This window comes from Musa acuminata, chromosome BXJ2-1, assembly GCF_036884655.1.
Source record: "Musa acuminata AAA Group cultivar baxijiao chromosome BXJ2-1, Cavendish_Baxijiao_AAA, whole genome shotgun sequence".
Lineage (NCBI taxonomy): Eukaryota > Viridiplantae > Streptophyta > Magnoliopsida > Zingiberales > Musaceae > Musa > Musa acuminata.
The window spans coordinates 5,979,415-5,996,919 of NC_088338.1; the positions used below are offsets into that span (position 1 = coordinate 5,979,415).

At 39.9% G+C, this 17,505-nt stretch overlaps 2 protein-coding genes and 1 long non-coding RNA gene across 3 annotated transcripts; all 3 read right to left on the bottom strand.

Annotated features, from left to right (window-relative positions):
- Positions 1-2,155: 2,155 nt before the first annotated feature.
- Positions 2,156-9,615, bottom strand: LOC135598621 (DNA repair protein REV1-like). Its single transcript, XM_065092706.1, has 9 exons — positions 9,202-9,615; positions 8,986-9,101; positions 8,792-8,868; positions 7,662-8,104; positions 6,121-6,695; positions 5,313-5,373; positions 4,395-4,525; positions 3,613-3,746; positions 2,156-3,528 (listed from the first exon to the last, which is right to left on the bottom strand). Exons 1-7 carry the CDS (start codon positions 9,319-9,321, stop codon positions 4,469-4,471), a joined length of 1,449 nt encoding a protein of 482 aa, XP_064948778.1. The 5' UTR covers positions 9,322-9,615; the 3' UTR covers positions 2,156-3,528; positions 3,613-3,746; positions 4,395-4,468.
- Positions 9,616-11,757: 2,142 nt separating this feature from the next.
- On the bottom strand, positions 11,758-13,604 carry LOC135598628 (uncharacterized). The gene is made up of 2 exons (XR_010481630.1): positions 12,796-13,604; positions 11,758-12,520 (listed from the first exon to the last, which is right to left on the bottom strand). It is a non-coding gene; the product is annotated as an uncharacterized LOC135598628 (long non-coding RNA).
- Positions 13,605-14,368: 764 nt separating this feature from the next.
- On the bottom strand, positions 14,369-17,013 carry LOC135598625 (small ribosomal subunit protein bS21c-like). The gene is made up of 2 exons (XM_065092716.1): positions 16,531-17,013; positions 14,369-14,726 (listed from the first exon to the last, which is right to left on the bottom strand). The coding sequence occupies exons 1-2, from the start codon at positions 16,956-16,958 to the stop codon at positions 14,606-14,608; spliced, it is 549 nt and encodes a 182-aa protein (XP_064948788.1). The 5' UTR covers positions 16,959-17,013; the 3' UTR covers positions 14,369-14,605.
- Between the last annotated feature and the right edge of the window lie 492 nt (positions 17,014-17,505).

Consider the following 17,505-nt stretch of genomic DNA (forward strand, 5'->3'; position numbering starts at 1 on the left):
CCTATACTCTCGTCTGTAAATAGACAGGACCTCTAAAGACTGAACTACTCTCGCTTATAAATAGGCAGGACCTCTAAGGACTGAACACGCACGGATACACACAGATGCACGTCTTCGTCTCACAACGAACATAGTTGAGGAATTACCTCAACTCTCTCCCTAAACCATCAATCTAGTTAGTCCTGTGAAAGGATAAGAAGAGAGGAGAAAGGATCTAGTTCCTCCTTGTGACAACGATCTTAGATTAAAAACGGTGCCTTATAGATCAAATAAAAATATCTAAATAAATGACATCAAAAGGTACGCATCATTAAACTACATCTAAGTATTTGATTTCAATCTTGACATAAAGGTTATTTCCGTATTTTAATATAGCATACTACATATTTTTATACTTTCACTTCTTGACTACTTCGGACTACATCGTCATCATAGACACTTTTTAGCCCATGCGACATTTGATAAAATTCTTCAAATTTATACTAACTTAATTATTGGATGGATCTCGTCCGGTATGCCTTGGATCTAGTTTTATAGAATCTCATTTTGAATCTCTTGGTCTCTTAACATTTTAGCCAGTAATATGTCTTAAAGAGGACATTAGTTGGCTCCAAATCACCCTCATGTATTGGACAACCAGAGTCTACCGTGATATATCCTATTTCAGAATTGGTTTCTTGTCCAATATTCCTATCATTACCTTAACTTCATAAGATATAGATCCATGCTTCCTGCAATTCTCAAGTGCTCTTAAACATGACATGATGTCTGTTTTCGTATAATACTGATGTTTACTGCAATTCTCAGGCCAAAAATTTCATTACTTGGAAAACAAAATTGGAAATCTTCTATAACTCAACACAAGGAAACGGGAGGTGGACTCACAGGGAGTGTCATGTTTGTCGTAGTGAAAGTGAAGGATCTATGGATCGCAATGGAAAAAAAGGAAAGAGAAAATTACGACAGTGACGAAGTTACCGATCACAAAGGAAAAAGAAAGTGTTACGGCCGCAATGCTTCAGATAATATGATGGTGAGCTTATTAGTTTTATGATACCATAGAGACGAGATTTGGAGGTGGCGGGAGAGAGAAGAACGAGTAGAGAAAGGTGGCTTCGCGAGCATCATTTATTTAGGAAACCAACGAATCAAACGACCAGATGGTTGGAAAAGATATCTCGTTTTGGGATATGATTTCGGAAACTCATTTTCACCATAATTTAGTGGCAATGTGAATTAGTATAGAATTAATTCATCAGATTCACAATCCACATATTGTATGTACAGTAGTGTTAGTATAAACAACGTTAAGCCGTGGCCTTGGGACCGAGGCGGCTTGGTTCGGGTCCGAATGATAGGGATTTTCCCGAGACGTCCCTTGAGTCCGCCGAGGTGGTCGACTGCGATGGTCGAGACGATGTCGTAGTCTACTCCTAGCAAGAATTCGCCTTTGCGTTTCGCAGGGACCTTCGGCTTCACCCCTGCACAAAGGTCGGGTCGGGGTGCTCGGCCCGACCCCTCCGACGATCAAATTAGTCGATGTAAAGGGGAAGTTAGATAGAGAAGTTTTTTTTCCTCCCTTCCTCTTCGGAATGCGAGGGTACTTATAGGGAAGCTTACTATTTCCTGACGTGCCCGCTTGCAAGGGACAGGGTGATGACATCTGATACTGGTGTTGGCGTGGCATGAAGAATCGAGCCTGAGCAAGCGTAAATGTGCCTCGACCGACGTTCCGATCCGTTTGACCAGGTACTATCACGTCGATCGAGGCATAAGGCGTCATTAGACGTCAGTCGAGTTCATCATAATTACTATCCTTATCAAGTAGTATGACATAATTAACCATGGCACATATTTCCGCACCACCATCGAGCCGACCGCCATGCCATGCCATCAATCCTTTGCGTGCGTACTTGTTTGTTGGTGGTCTCGTCGTCCCGGCCGGATTCAAGACATCATGGAACACACAAATCTCTTTCTCTCACCCTTCCCTTTTGGGTTTCTGTGCGCGTGTAAAGAGGCATCGCCAGATTGCAGGCAGTGGGATGTGGGGCTGGTCTTGACCGGACCAGTGCCAAAAACTACGGAACGAGCCGCAAGGATACAACGCAAGCCAAACTTGGAAGTGGAAGATCCCGTGATTCCAGTGTCGCCATTGTACGTTCCTCCTCCGGCCGAGATCTGGTAACATGAGAGCCATGCATCGATAGGTCAAAACTCAACGTGGTGGTAGGTCGTTCATCATGCAGTATGACCGGCCAAACCACCGCATGACTTCACGCTCCAAACCGTCATCTGAACTCGCTATGGACGCACGCAGATGTTGAGCTCCATAAATAAACGTCGAACTCCCCCACCTATGAACCGCGCCTCTTTCTGCTTGCATACGCAGATCAACTGACGCCTAAACCTCGTTCGCCTGCTGCTGCTGCTGCTTCCTTCCTTCCTATATCACTGGTCACCCTCTCCCTGTCTTCGTCATCGGTTTAATTGTAGAAGCTTGCGCCGTGCAGGAAACCGCGCGCTATGAGCTCCCGCCACATCGTCTTCGTCAACGCCATCGTTCTCATGGCGTTCTTCGTCCTTGTTCTCTTCCCGGCGGTGCGCGAGGTACAAGGCTCCAGGCTTATCGGCCGCGACCGGGGCCAGCCATCAGCGGCGACGTCGACGGTTCTGACGATAGCGAAGGCGTCCCATGGGCCGAGCCTACGAGGCCCTGGCCATTAATGATGCCTCGTTGTTGCCTTGTCCTTCTTTTTGTTCTGTGGTGGCGTTGATGGAGAAGGAAAATAAAGGAGGGTCGGGTTACACACTTGATTTGGAATGGCAACTTCCGCTGCAAGTGCCTCATTGTTACGCAAGGATCACGAGGATAATAGATTGTTCTTTGGGAGATCACCGGGGTTTTACCTCCGACTGACTAATCTATAAAAGACAAAAAGGATATTTTTGATGAGATAACAAAGGCATAACTTGTCGTCACCTGTGTGAATCAATCAATGTCCATGAATGTTATGACACGACACGGAAGGTTCTCATCAACCTCGGTGATGCCTCGACACCAAAGATTACTTCTGGTGTGAGGAAAAACAATGGATTAGAGGAACAGCAAACTATATTGTATTGACTCTTTAACACATTAGTGGACAACCCGCTAATGAGATGGAGGGCTTCGAAATTCGTGCACACCTTTGAAAGGAACGGAGGACGACAAGCTTTGGTGCGCCGCATCTGCTGTCGTCTCTTCTCCATGGACAGTGCACGCATGTCTCCGGCCTCGTCGTGTGGGGATCTCGAGCACCGCGAGTCTTGCCTTCTTCGCCGCCCACTCTGGTTTCTCCCATGTGGGGAGGGAGTTCACCTCGGGCGGACGCGCAACGAAGACCCAATCGAGATGGTGCCATCTTGTGGTTCGGGCAGTGTAATATTTACCCATCAGATGACACGAGTGCCGAGATGAGCTCTTCATGCCGAGCACAACTGCTGCTTCCGAAGTCCTCCTTCGAGCCGTCCAAGTTTGGAGAACTCCTGCCAAGAGGAGTCAACGGGGAGTTCAGTTGTGCAAGCTCGAGAGTTTCAAGAATGCAACAGAAGCAGGACTGGGCGGCAAACCTCTAAATCCAACTTAGAAGACGACATAGCTTGACGTGATAATGGAAGCAGCCGATCGAAGCTGATGTTTGGGTCGACCTCGTTTCTTCCTCGATGGCATGGGTTGGTGATATCGGTTGACACCAATGACAGTTCTGTGGGAGCAGTGAGTAGGAAAGATGTTAGAAACCAAATTACAAGCAAGCATAGCAGATCTATACCACATAACATGTTACAATGACTAAAACAGGCTATTATCACGAGGATTGAGGTTCGTTCAGGCTCCAATTGAAGAAATCAAATTTTACTTCCAAAAACATAATAACATATACATAAGATAGATGGAAAAAGAAGAAAATATTATGCTCTGATTTGATCAATGGTATCAGACTATCAAATGTATGTATTGACTTAGCCATGTTCCCTGTATTCATATCAAGTTCCATCGATTTGATTTCTAAATTTTGATCATTGCATCACATCTAACAGGACTGATCTTCAATTTGGTATATTTATGTCTGATTATAAGTTTGATTAAATTGCAACCTCAATACATCCAATAGAATGTTAAAATATAGCCAACTAATATGAACTTTTGTTACTATATTTTGAGCCACCTGCAAATCTGATCTTCAATTGGTAGGTTTATGATTGAAGCTACAATCCTTCTGATAGAATTCTAGCTGAACTCCTAAGTTATTTATTGTTATGACTATAACAAGAAAAAACATATAACATAAGCCAAATAACTGTTGAAACAATTATGAAAAAGAATAACTTTCATAATCACTGTTGCCGCTTACCATGCAAGTGAATACACTGAATTGAAGATATGAAATAGACGAATCTATAGAAAATGATCTTCAAATTTGAAGGCCTATTCTTTGGCAATAGGAAGATTAAGAATTCCCCCATAGTTCTCACTAATAGAAGCCTGTTGGAGCATGAAATCAGAGAAGGGTCAGTGCTATATTATCTGCCTCTAGAATTTGCTAAATGCCAGCATGACATCTGAAAGTGTTATAACAGATCTCTCTTCTTTACAGAAATAGAGCATGATTTGAGATAATGTAAATTCTGAGCACTAATTAAGAATAGAAAGGCAAGAGTACAGCCAGTTCAGTTTCGTAACTAAAGAAAAGGCTGACAGCAAGAATAATCGTCAACACGTAACAGAGGAAATGCTAACAAACTCATTGGGAAAATCAGAGACAGATGCTACAAAAGTATTAACCAGAAAAAAAAAAAAAACCGCACAAAACCAAGCATCCAAACTGGAAATTTATATGTAAGGCTACGATTATGATGAAAAAGCACTAACTACCATAATTTCATGGATAAATCATGAAAATTTAGGCACCATGAGGAAGTCTATGAGAGTCCGGTAATTTCAACACAGAATGATCTTAAACTTCAAGAAATTGCTTGTAAATCTATGATAAATTTGAATGGGCAAAGAAGCAGCGAGCTCGATCTGTTTATCTTTAGCAATTTTGTGATATAAATATGCAAGTCTTGACATCAAAAGGAATGGTGTGATATAAATATGTAAGTCTTGACAACAAAAGTGCCTTCTAATTTTTAGCAATAGCGAAGGTGAACATATCATGATACATGGAAGTGTATCTAAACAAAATTAAAAAAATCATGTTCAAGAAGGGTAAATCTTAACCATGTCAATTCATTTCAGACATCAAGAAGATAACTTCTTTGGAATATACCTGAAGAAAGGGAAGAATTAGGTCATACACTTGCTGCAGAAACTTAATATCTGTTGCAAACCTGCATCATTCAACATACTTTAGTTAGATCAGAAGCTCACAGATATGCACCCAGAATAAGTGGGCAGCAGCAAGAAATATTGATATTCAACAAATAATTAGGTAAAGGAAATCTCCTAAAGACATGCACCAAAAATCCTATTTATAGAAGAAGAATGAGGGTAGCTCGGGAAAATATTCCATTAGATATAGGCTAATGTAATTCATTCACAACCTCTATAGTCTAGGACTATCCACTAAACCGTACAAATATGAAACTAACTTAAAAGAGATATATTCAGTGTTATGAAACTCAAACCATCACATGTAACTAAAATATGGCTTCAGCAATTTAAAATCGGACGTCAAATGGTTCTGAAAAAAATAGGACATTGTTTAGCATCATAATATGAGATGTGTTGAGTTCTTAATCCCAAAGACATGCAAATTTTTTTTTCCAAATTTCCATTTGAATTTGCCAGCAAGCTAAATAATCCATAGATGAGATGTTCTTTCCTCCAATAAAGATACTTGATGATTGGACAAAAGAGTCCTAAATGACATAAAATTGTGGCACAGCAATAGTGTTGTTGTTCCTATATCCTTCGGATCATATGTTTTAACATATAATTGATCAACTTGTGTGAATAAATAGTGACTGTTAAGCTACCTGGACAATATACCCAGTACACTGAAAGAAAAATCTACAAACCTAGCAGCTGAAGGAAATAGATATGAACATAGTAAAATTTTGAATTCAAAGACAAACCTTCTTAATATCCGAAAACAAACATACAGCTCCTCAATATCTGATTTGACCTTCAGTTCAATATATTGCTTAAACAGGTCAAACAAACTGGAAATTAATTCATCTGATTCCATTGCACTTAAATCAGTAAAAGTAGACAAAATATGACTGAAGGACTGAAGAGTCAGCGATAGAAGACCATTCATATCAGATCTAGAATATTGAGTTGCGATAATGTTCAACAAAAGGCAACTGCTATGTTGGAACTTCTCAACCCAACTTGGAGGAGTTCCTTCCCACAAAAATATATCAAGTTTTTCAGAATTCTCATCTTTTATGTCACAAGGAAATTTCTTCCTGGTACTGCCAGAACCATTGCCAGGAAAACTAGCTGCTCTGTGTGGAGGAAGTGCTTCAAGAATACCAATCTTCAGTTCTTCAGGTAACTCATGCAGTACTGAAAAATCTAATTGACTTAAAGACTGAGGTACTATATCCGGATGGTTGTCAGCACATGTATTAATGTGCAAATCATCATGCCTTGGATGAGAGATTGTAGACAACTGAATTTGGTGAATGTCGCTCTCCATAGCACCCTAGATATGCCAATCAAGTGATGAAGCTGACCATGGATATAACGAACATTACCAAAAAAGCATGTCAATCAGAAGATAAATATAAACAAGTTTATACAAGAGTCTAAATGGCACTTTTGCATCAATAGCTACTGCTCTTCTAAAACTAACTTCAATTTTGAAGATTGCAGAGCTCAAGTAAATGTTATAAGTAGAAAATAATCAGCATCTAGGGCTTGAACAAACACAATTCAAGTATTATTAGTTACAATTCAAATTAAGATAAGAGTTAGGTCACAAATTTCTTAGTAATCAGGAATAGTGAAAAATAACATGAGGAGTATAAGATGATTTAAAAGGTGTTTAACACATGAGGTGTTTAAAAGGGTAAGCAACACAAAAGTATAAAACATGAGGTGTTTAAGATGATTTCAAAGCACCTTTATTCTTCTACAGGATAGTTTTCATTTCAAAATTGACAATCTCATCAAAGAATATCTCAAACACTCATGTTAAAGGAAGAGGCAGATTTGTTGGAATAGGAACATGCATGTGCAGCCAAAAAAGATGAATAGAAAAAAAGGGAAGGGAGGAGAGAAATTAGATCACAGTTGATGCAACAATCTATCAGGAACAAAGCAGTTTTTGTAGGCAAAACATATGTTAGCAGATATTTGATAGCATCAGCCAACAGCTTGGTGTTCACTGCATGTATCATCCCAATCTTGCTGAACTCCGTGAGTTGTTAACAAGGTAGACATTAGGAATTGACATGACTTCAATCATAGACAAATTTAGCAAGAATCATTCAAGCTAAAAAGTCTACATATGGGTTCATAGAATAGCCTGCTAAGCAGACAACATGACAAAAAATTACAACATAATGCTCTAGTTTAAAACTGAAAACAAGAAAGAACGTGATAACTGATAGAAAAGCTAAATAGTTATAATAAATAGCACATTTGTAGAAGAAACCACACCAGTTACCTTGGCATAATCTTCTAGACAATGATGAGCTCCAAGATTCTCTTCTTGCTGGTTGCAATGTCCAAAGTTTAGTGGATCTAATGATTCCTCCAACGTTCTGTTGTTCCTACAAGAACTACTAGGATAAGCCCCTGTTATATTATGCTCATCTTTCATTTTGCCAAATTTTAATTCTGCATATTCCACCTTGAAAAACTTATCGTCGCCAACATACATAGATTGTTCTCTAAATTTTGAACATTTTTCTTCCTCATCTAACAACAATTGCTTCATCTTTTCATCCTTGTGCAACAATAATCCACTTGCAGATCTTACAAGGGGAGTTATGTGGCTCTCAGTATTCGCGATCTTCGGACTTGAGGTGCACTTAGGGGCAAAGAAAGAAGACAATTTTTGTTGTTTATATGTCCCATTCTCAAGCTCATTCAACTGATAGGGGACCCCTGAAACAAAAGCAGCAGTTAAACACTGAGAAACATATTCAAAACTAACATTGAATCATTTGTTTCTATGTACCAACATAAATTAGCATATGGGTTTACAACAAAATAGTAAGTGTAGATGTACAACACTATTGTACTAACAAACATTTACATATGAAGCATGATAAAATCAAAACCGTGGCTTGTCAGCCAGAGCTTTCGAAATTCTGCAGTACAACATTCAACAGTGAAAAAAAAAAAACAATTGGCCTGTAATTCTATGACTTTTTATGTGTGGCATGGCAGTTCAAGAGCAAATTTGACGAGATGAGAGTTAAGTCCAGCAAAATGCTGTATGGCTGTGGAGCGATGAGAATCTTAAAAAGCATATGAACACAACCCGGTAGCTGGGACAATGCTTGAAAATTTTTTACTATGCATGTAATAAAATGTGATATCAAGCTTTAGATACTGTCTAGATGGCGAAGAATTTATACTTATTTAAAGAAACAGGTTTAATTGGCACTCCAAATGGAAGGCATCAACTGCTATCATGGTCACTCATTTCCCCTAAGCAAGCATGCTACTGTAAGTTGATCGCAAATACAAAGAACATCGGTTATCGTATATGGCTCAAGACCACATTCCAGAAACCTATCGTTGTAGAAGGAATAACTTAACAAGAGGATCGAGTGTAAATGCAGTTACAGCTCAAAAGCTTATTGGCAGCAACGGAGTCTACCACCCAGGCAGGTCTGACGACTGGAAGCCCTCGGCTGAATGCCCTGAACCATAGAAAAGATAGCTCAAATTCAATGACCTTCACATCAAGGAACATGTTGAGAAAAGAGAACGAGAGCTGACTCGACACAGAAATCCAATTTGTGGCGTTTCTTGATAACCTGAAGTTCCTCATTTTGTTGTCGGGCAGATGGCTGCAAATGATATGAGTCACAGATCGCCTGGAGAAGTAATTCTCGTACCGGCCACCATGCCTCAGCATAAAAACCCGGAGCTCCTGAAGGCATCGATCTAACAACGCACCATCACAACCCATTCGATCGATCTGATGATACAATTGCATTGAAATGACAACAAACAGAAGAAAAAGAAAGCACCTGACTGGGAGGCACCGTGAATCCGTCAACGAAGATTGAAATCTCGCTAAATATTCCTTTCCCAGAGGAGGAGGCGCCGGCGTCGAACTGTTCACGAAGCTTTCGATTCTTGATCGCCATGTAGCTGCGAGGGAAATCAAACGGGGAACGATGAGAAGAGAGGGAAGGCAGGGAAAGGGAAGGACGCGGAGGATAAAAAGGGGATGCGGATGCCTTCCGAAGTCGGCGAAAGGGGATCTCTTGGGGGGATTGCGGCCGGATTCTCGAGGATTTCTGGTGCGGGATGGATCGGATCTGCTGTTCCTCTTCCTTGGATTGGAGGCCGACGGGGCCGAAGGAGACTTGGAGGTCATCGTCCCAAGGGGAAGCGGGGCTCCGTGTCGGGCGGGGAAACGGCAAGGATTCAAATCGTGAAACGAGGCGCTTCGGAAGTGTGCGTTGGACGCTTCAGGAAGAGTTTCCTTTGTTCTTCTTTTTAAAAGATAAGGGTTCTGACATGGAAATTAAAAAAAAAATTCTAATTTTATTTGTGACATTATATAATTTGATTTATTTTTAAAAATACAGCTTTATCTATTTATTAAAAATGGTAAATATAAGGGATATAATTACCTTATTTTTATATTTAAAATTATTATTTTTATAACTCGAATCTTATTACGTTCCATCGAGATTACAAAGGAATAATCTTATTAATATACTAGTTCATCGATCTATTCTCTAATCCAAATCCAAATTTAAATCTCTTATAATAATGATATAAAATATGATCTAATAACTTATCTCACGAGCGACCTCTTTGCGCTTTGAATCTAAGGTAAACTTTTTCTTCGAAAATTAGGCTAGATTGGACCCATGAAAATTCATAACGATAACGATCTCGTTTTTGAGAAGTGATCAAGTCGGATTAGACTGATAATTAATCATATTGATAAAAGAATACTGAAACAATAATTTAGTATTGTACATGATCAACTTAAAACCATTTTGTGATGAATGCTTGAGATGCATCATGAAACCAAGTTTTATCCACTCTAAGTTGGGGGTATTGGAAACCTACTGATGTCATACCATCTTGATTGACTCATAACATGAAGAGCCTAGATTTTGTGTGAAATATAGCTCTATGATGGTTTAAAGTTCTACTTGGAGGAGGAAGTTGTTTAAGCATAGATATGCCTGACATTAATAAAGCATGAAATGAGCCTGCAAATTCCCTTTACCTACCTACACAGTATTCGATTGAAACCATTTCAATTACAATGCTGTAACTTTCAGGGATTCAATATGTGATTCTTCTTCATCAAAGTGCTTAAGAACGGCAGTACTGTCATCTCATCCACATATTTGGTGATATCATGCAATAATTACCATCATCTAAACTCTAGAGTCTTTTCTCCTTCCTAATTAGTGCATGCAATGCTCAATAATCTGTTTGTAAATGACAATAGTATTTGGACTATAGTATTATATCACCAAAGCATCAATGAGTCAGATGTCAAATGTTAATAGACCTATCGTCTCCTACATTTGCAGGAACAAGAAGTGCCTCGTGCCCTTACCTCCATGTAAATGGAAGAGGAGAGAGAGAGAGAGATGGCACGGAAGAAACATATAGAGGCAAAATGAGCAGAGTAATTAATAGCAAAGCAATATAGCAACAAAGAAGAAAAGAATTCTCAAGTATGAGCGTGTAGTAAGGTAGTGATATTGGCGCGGCTCAATCTGAGACCGGTTTACTGTCACAAGTAAAGCCAGTCATCGGATTGAACCTCACCAATATCGCTTCCTCGGTTCACAAGATCATCCAAATCCTTCTTACCTCATCCACATTCATATCACCAACTTCACCGCCATCATCTCATGCGAGTAGAAGATGACAACCAGAAGTGTGCTGTTGATGGCATGCTGCATTAATGTGGTTATTGTTATCATGAAGAAACCACTCATACAGTGGAGAAGAAGGAAGGAGAGAGACGGGGTGTTAGGGCATGATGAGGAGAGTCTGAGAAGCCATGCAGTGAGGGGGGAGGCATAAAATAGAGGGGGGTGTCAAGGCATGGAAATAGGAAGGTGAGGGGAATGATGAAGCTTGTGGCATAACCAAAGCCCAGCTCAGCTTTAGAAGGTGTGCGATGCTTTCCTTCTTGTACTCTAACTCAGAAAGAAACCCCCATGTTTAATAGATCACCTCAACACAGAGAGAGAGAGAGAGAGAGAGAGAGAGAGAGAGAGAGAGAGAGAGAGAGAGAGAGAGAGAGAGAGCTCCTGCGCATGCTCACCTGCAATCTTCTCCCACACTCATAACACCAAACCAGCCCTTCTCCACGTCTTGCTTTAGACGTTTAAGACTACATCCTTCTTTATAGTTCATCATTCCATACGACTCTTAGAAGAAGAATATAGAGAATGAGAAAGAGATGGATGAAATATTTAAGGAGGAGGAAGAGAGAGAAGAATCTTTATAGTGTTATTTTAATGGACTTCGGGAGCAGGAGTGCAGAATGTGTGTGCCTAGAAAGAAGGTTCGAAAATACTTGCAAGCGCGCACACAGACACACACATACTCTCTCTCTCAATCCATTAGTTCTTTAAACTATGACTTCAACCACAAGCGGCGACATCGGCGTTAAAGCAGCTCTGCCATGACACCAACGACGGGGACAACTCTTCTTTGGGCTGCTCACCCTTCCCTTCCATCCTTTGGAGAGCACCTATACATAAGTAATATAACTCTCTAAAATCTCGACACGCTATATATCGCAGGATCTTCGCATGTTTCTCACATAAAACATTTACACTTGCATGATCTGAAGCAATATGAAGATGATGTTCTTTTCCCAGTTGGGATCTTCACCTGCATGTCTTGAACTCATGCAGCGAGAGGAACGTAGGTAGACATGTAGATGACTCATGGTGTCGCATATTTCGGTACTTTTGATGCAGAAGAATGTTCATGTTCCATGATGAAGGTACGTACGCATACCACCGGTGGAGCGGCAGTGTGCACGGTGCATGTTGAGCTCCTTAGTCTTCTCAAAGAATTAGGTCAACAAAAGTGAAGTCTCGAAAGCTTCTTGACCTCATGATACGAGTAGCTCAGGCGGTCTGCCACCATCTTGTAACGAGATTCCCACGCCTTAACCTTCGACTCTCTCTCGTGAAGAAGCTTTTTGCCTTTCCTCTTTTTTTACCCTGTGCACGTCGATCACTTTCTCGGAGTTCCACGTCCCATGCATGCAAATGTTGGCGTGCATGCAGGGGGTGAAGGCACGCACGCATATACTGTAACAATCAGTGACAATGATCGCATGGTTTTCTGCAGTACAAGATGAAGTATGACCCAATAAGAAAACAAAGAGTAACGAAGGCTATTTCGCAAGTCATCATCATTAAAGATCGCACGTCTCTTGGCTGCCATGCATGCTTTTTAGGCATTTTGCCTGAGATCATCTCATCTGCATGCTTACTTAGTATGACAGGAAATAAGTTAATGAACGACATAACATTCATTCTCCAGACTAAATGAAGGAGCAAATGTAGATGTAAATAAAAAGTAATTACTTGAAAATTGAGAGTTAAATCTTAAATTACCTCTGATGATGATGTGGTAAGGAGGTGTTTTCTTCTTGTCGACAATCTCCATAATTGCAATGGAATCACAATCTCCATAATTGCTTTAGCTTCACATCTAGTCTAACCTAAACTACTCCAGGAAGATATCTGTTACCAGCAACTAAGCCACCGTACATTCCACCTTGATTTGTTCTTGTCAAGATCCCTCAGTTCCATGTGACAGGAAGCTCTCAGCATATGTAAAGCACATCAGTGGGCTTGTGTTTGGATTGACTGATCCTAGCATCATTTCTGGCCTTCCATATCAACCCCTCTTAGTGTTTGATTCTTCTACGGCAGTATTGGTGGGGAAGATGAGTGTGTTAGGTAAAAGGGGAAGTTTCTTCCTCTTTTCTTTCTCCTCCTCATTGTCTCTCTCGTAACAAAAGCTGATGGACCAACCTTGGCGTGAAAGGAAGCTTATAAAGTTTTAGAATCTCCCATGTATCAATCATGCATGGAAATCAGGCCAAGGCCCCTCTCTGCTTGTTAAGACAAGGAGTACAGCTCCTTTAAGCAAGGGGAGCTGGTACGAAGTGGATCCCCATGTTGGTGAAAGCATTCAACTCCTGGTTTGGTCCAACCAGCTTCCTCAAAAGCACCTGAATCATAGCCAAAGAGAGGCAGCTTTGGTCAACTAAGTCCGACAATAACAAGGAAGAGAATCCATATATGTTCAATTTCCAAGAGAAATCCTAATTTATATGGTTGGCTACAGTATTGAAGTTCCAAGTATGGATTATAAAATCCAGATTTTAGAATCCAACTAGTTGCCAAATTTGAGATTGTGTATGTACCTTTGAAACTTGAATCCAAGGATTTTGGCAACTGATAGAACTTCCTTTAACTGCAGAATTTGAGATGAGATCTAAAGGATATTTGGCTAAAATCATATATACAAAAACAATGGTCTCTATTACTAAACAAAACAATAGCATAAAAATCAACAAAAGGATGTTATCTATGGGCCTCTAGGAATCCTTGATTCCAAGTCAGGATTCATGCAAAGAGTATAAATTCTCAGGGGCCTAGAACGACCAGCTCTTGCTCAAACCTGCGCAAGTCATTTAGTCTCATCAGTCTAAGGCTCATTTAACACGAAGTAAAGGAAACAGGAAGTAAAGCTTCTAAATAAAATGTCTGACCTGATATCAACCCACTAAAGAGTCAGTGGAGTTGATTCAACCTTAGCAACAAGGATTGTCCCTGCCCCCCTACGACCAGGTTTAGTAACAAGCTGGTCAACTAGAAAATAAGCACGAAAACTGGCAACAAATATGACCAACGAGCTACTGTAAACAATAACAAGATAAATAATAAAAGGTTTGAAACTGATAGATAAGACCACATAATGTTGCACTAAAAACCCAAAACCAAACCACAAATAATTAGTCTAGTTCATAACTTAACTAACAGGAAGAGCTAGAACAAGTAGATTGCCATCAGTTGATTCACCAGTTTCTGATCAGAAGTCTTTTACAAAGACAGGAGGATTTGCTGGTAATTGCAATTGCAAGTAATATTGAAATAATGGGAAGAAATAAGCAGTGTGTTGAAGATACAAATGCTGAGACAGCACCTTAATCAAATTCAAGTATAAATACAGCTCCATGACTTGAACCTCATCAAACACTTAAGAGATTCCGAAAAAACTACTTTTCATCCCATTGTCTCTTTCTTTCATGAAGAAGAGGCTATTTAAAGAGAATTCAGTCTGTATGCCCCGTAAGAATCCAAGTAGTGGACTGACGAAAATGCATCAAGAATTAACATAGGAGGTTTACATATTTCAGTAAGGAAGATCACCCTCTGGCATCTCCCAGTTGTCATCTAAGTCATCCCTGGACTGCTTTGGAGCAGAATCATTATCTCCTGATGACGATGAAGATGAGAATCTGGGCCCTGATCGCCTGGAATGAGTGGAATAGTGAGTCAATTTATGCTTCCAAGTAAATTAAATCTCCTGAAGAAAAATGATATTTGGCAGAGAAGGTTTATCTTAGTTTATCAACAAGAAACCAAACCACAAGTGCCACGAGCACCTAAAAAGCTGGTCCTTTGAAGTTTAAACTATGTCAAACTACTTATTTATGGAAGCAAATTAGACATGGTAACACCAAAACTAGCAAGGACATGGGAATTAATAGAGCTAGATGGTCAAAGAATCCACATTGGAATGATAAATTGATGGAAGTTATAGGTATATTCTTGTCATAATTTTTGTCGCTTCATATGAGCAAATAATAAATTTATTTAAGTGGAATCTCCCCTAATATAAATACAGTAGTTTCAAGATAGTTTGTTATCTGAAAGTGCTGATAGAATATAGCTTGCGGTGGCAAATAGGATCTACAAAGCCACCTTGGGCTAATCAATGCTAGTTCACATTTACCAACTATAACTAGCACATAAAAGATCATTCTAGATCCAAGTTTTAAATGTCAACATATCATTTGCCAGAATAAGCTTAAAGATAATTCACATGAATTATGGCAGCATCGGATTTAAGAGGGCAAAGAATATTGAAAAGTCAAAAAATATGTCATCAAAGTGGTACATGTGTAAAATTCTGAGAAAGATTAGGAGTTAAGTCATCACTACTCAATTTGCAAATGACGACGTATTGTCATACAATGCGGTAGCTTCAATTACTAGACAAATAAGCAAAATCTGTCTAGTAGTGCTTGTTAATAGGAAAACTAGTAGTAGTAACGCAAACATAAAGCATGAATTAATATGATGCTCCAAGCATACCAAAACCAACTGGCATCATCTTGATAGTTCTCAGCCTGGATGTACTGCCCTTGGATCAAACAGGTTCATCACTTCATTTTGTTATTTGGATTTGTCTCCGAGATTGTAAATATGGATGTAGGTATGAGAAATAAAAATATTACAATTGGTTTGAAATGGTTATAACCAAATTGTTTTTCCTTTCAGCCTTAAAAAATCTTAATTCTTTAGAGATCTAAATTTATTAGAACTCAAAACATGATTTCACTCTCTTTGTCGCTGCATAACATAGAAAGATGTCCCACGATGCTCATTGTCACAAAATATTGTCACAGAGGGGGAGTTCATTGCTCAAAACTTGATATAACTTAAAATTTTTCATCTTTTTGCTTTTGCAAAAGATAAGTGGTGAAAGCGGGTCGGACCTAAGAACTTGCAAAGGGTTAAGGTCTTTACCAGCTAAGTAGCTTAGCTAACACCTTCAAATTTTTCATCATTTGTCAGCGGGTATTATTAACTATAGGTAGCTCAACACAAATTCCCAGAATGACCTTATTTTTTATCTGAAAATCTAATCATTTGAAGTTAATTAAGTAATCTAAGCTAGCATTTTTCCCAAATATGCATTTTTTTCATGATAAAAGGTAAGTCGTAAACAGCCCCGAACTAGTACTAATAATGATCACTGCAATCTATAAACTGCTACTACCAAAAGAATGATTGGATAAATGGTCGAATATAGTTTTAATTCTTTTGAAAAAAGAAGTTATATACTTATCCAGTATACTTCTACAAGAAACTACCAAATGTAAAACAGTGACAAGTATAGATGAATTGATTACGAGGCTCTGAACTTTCTGTTCTCTAATTATACTGAATGAGAAGAATAGGTCAAACTGCTTTCAAGTCCTTAAGAACTGAGGTGAACTATTTCTACGGAACTCCAAATATATAACCAGGAGGAGGAATCAAGCAAATCACCTCCTACGGTTCCTTCTGCTGGCCTCACGGGCCTTCCTCTTCTTCTCCTCCTGCTTGTTCTCAAAGAACCTCCTCCGCTTGCACTCCTGGATGACCCCGGCTTTCGACACCTCCCTGCGGAACCGCCTCAAGAGGGCCTCCTCCGACTCGCCCTCGTCCACCACGATCTGGACGTTGTAGCCGGACCCGAAGAAGAGCACGTTCGCGTTGTGGAGGGCGGGGTCAACGACGGCCGCCACGGCCGGGTCGACCTGGCCGCCGGAACCATACGCGGAGGCAGCGACGAGCCGGCGGGAGGAGGAGAGGTGGAGGGGGCGGCGAGAAGGGGTTGGGAGATGGGGTGGGAATCGAGGAGAAGGGCGGAGGGAGGGAATGGGGAGGGTTTTGGCGAAGGGGAATTGGATGAGGTTAGCGGTGGACGCAGCCATTCGCGGAAGCTTTTTGGGCCGAGGGAGGAGGCTGGAGAGAGGGTGAGGGATACGAAGCTTATCCGCTTATATCGTCATACTGAGATAAAAGAAATGGGGAAATATTTAGGTTTTTATATGGAAAATTACGGGCGAATTCCAGTAAAATTTATGACCGAACGATCATTTATCCCTATCTCTACTGGACCAACTGTCACCTTCACTCGCCTATCACCAAATTTTTTAGCAGGTCCCTCCAATGGACCTCACCAGACCCAACAACGAAAGCACAGCCTCTGCAACCGTCGTAACCACATTTATTTTCTCTCCTTTTTTATTGATGACATCTATGTTTGCAAATTAATGAATTTTTTTTTTTTGCAAAATTACCGATTAGATTAACTGACATTCTTAAGATTTATCGGATGAAGTTTTAAGTCTCATAAGTAAGATAATATTAAATAAAAATTATAAATTAATAAGTCTTTTTTTAATTGTAAGTGTTGAAAATGAGGTTGAATCCTGAAAATTGTAAATCAACAATCAATATCCTTAGTTGCTTAGCCTT

Bases quoted from the DNA above. Each gene is read 5' to 3' on its own strand.
- LOC135598621 (XM_065092706.1), bottom strand. From the start codon at position 9,321: ATGGCGATCAAGAATCGAAAGCTTCGTGAACAGTTCGACGCCGGCGCC. The intron at 6,696-7,661 runs GTAACTGGTGTG...TGGCATATCTAG, and splicing joins GTCTAGAAGATTATGCCAAG to GGTGCTATGGAGAGCGACAT. The intron at 4,526-5,312 runs GTATATTCCAAA...ATGCTCCAACAG, and splicing joins TAATTCTTCCCTTTCTTCAG to GCTTCTATTAGTGAGAACTA.
- LOC135598625 (XM_065092716.1), bottom strand. From the start codon at position 16,958: ATGGCTGCGTCCACCGCTAACCTCATCCAATTCCCCTTCGCCAAAACC. The intron at 14,727-16,530 runs GTGATTTGCTTG...CACTCATTCCAG, and splicing joins AGCAGAAGGAACCGTAGGAG to GCGATCAGGGCCCAGATTCT.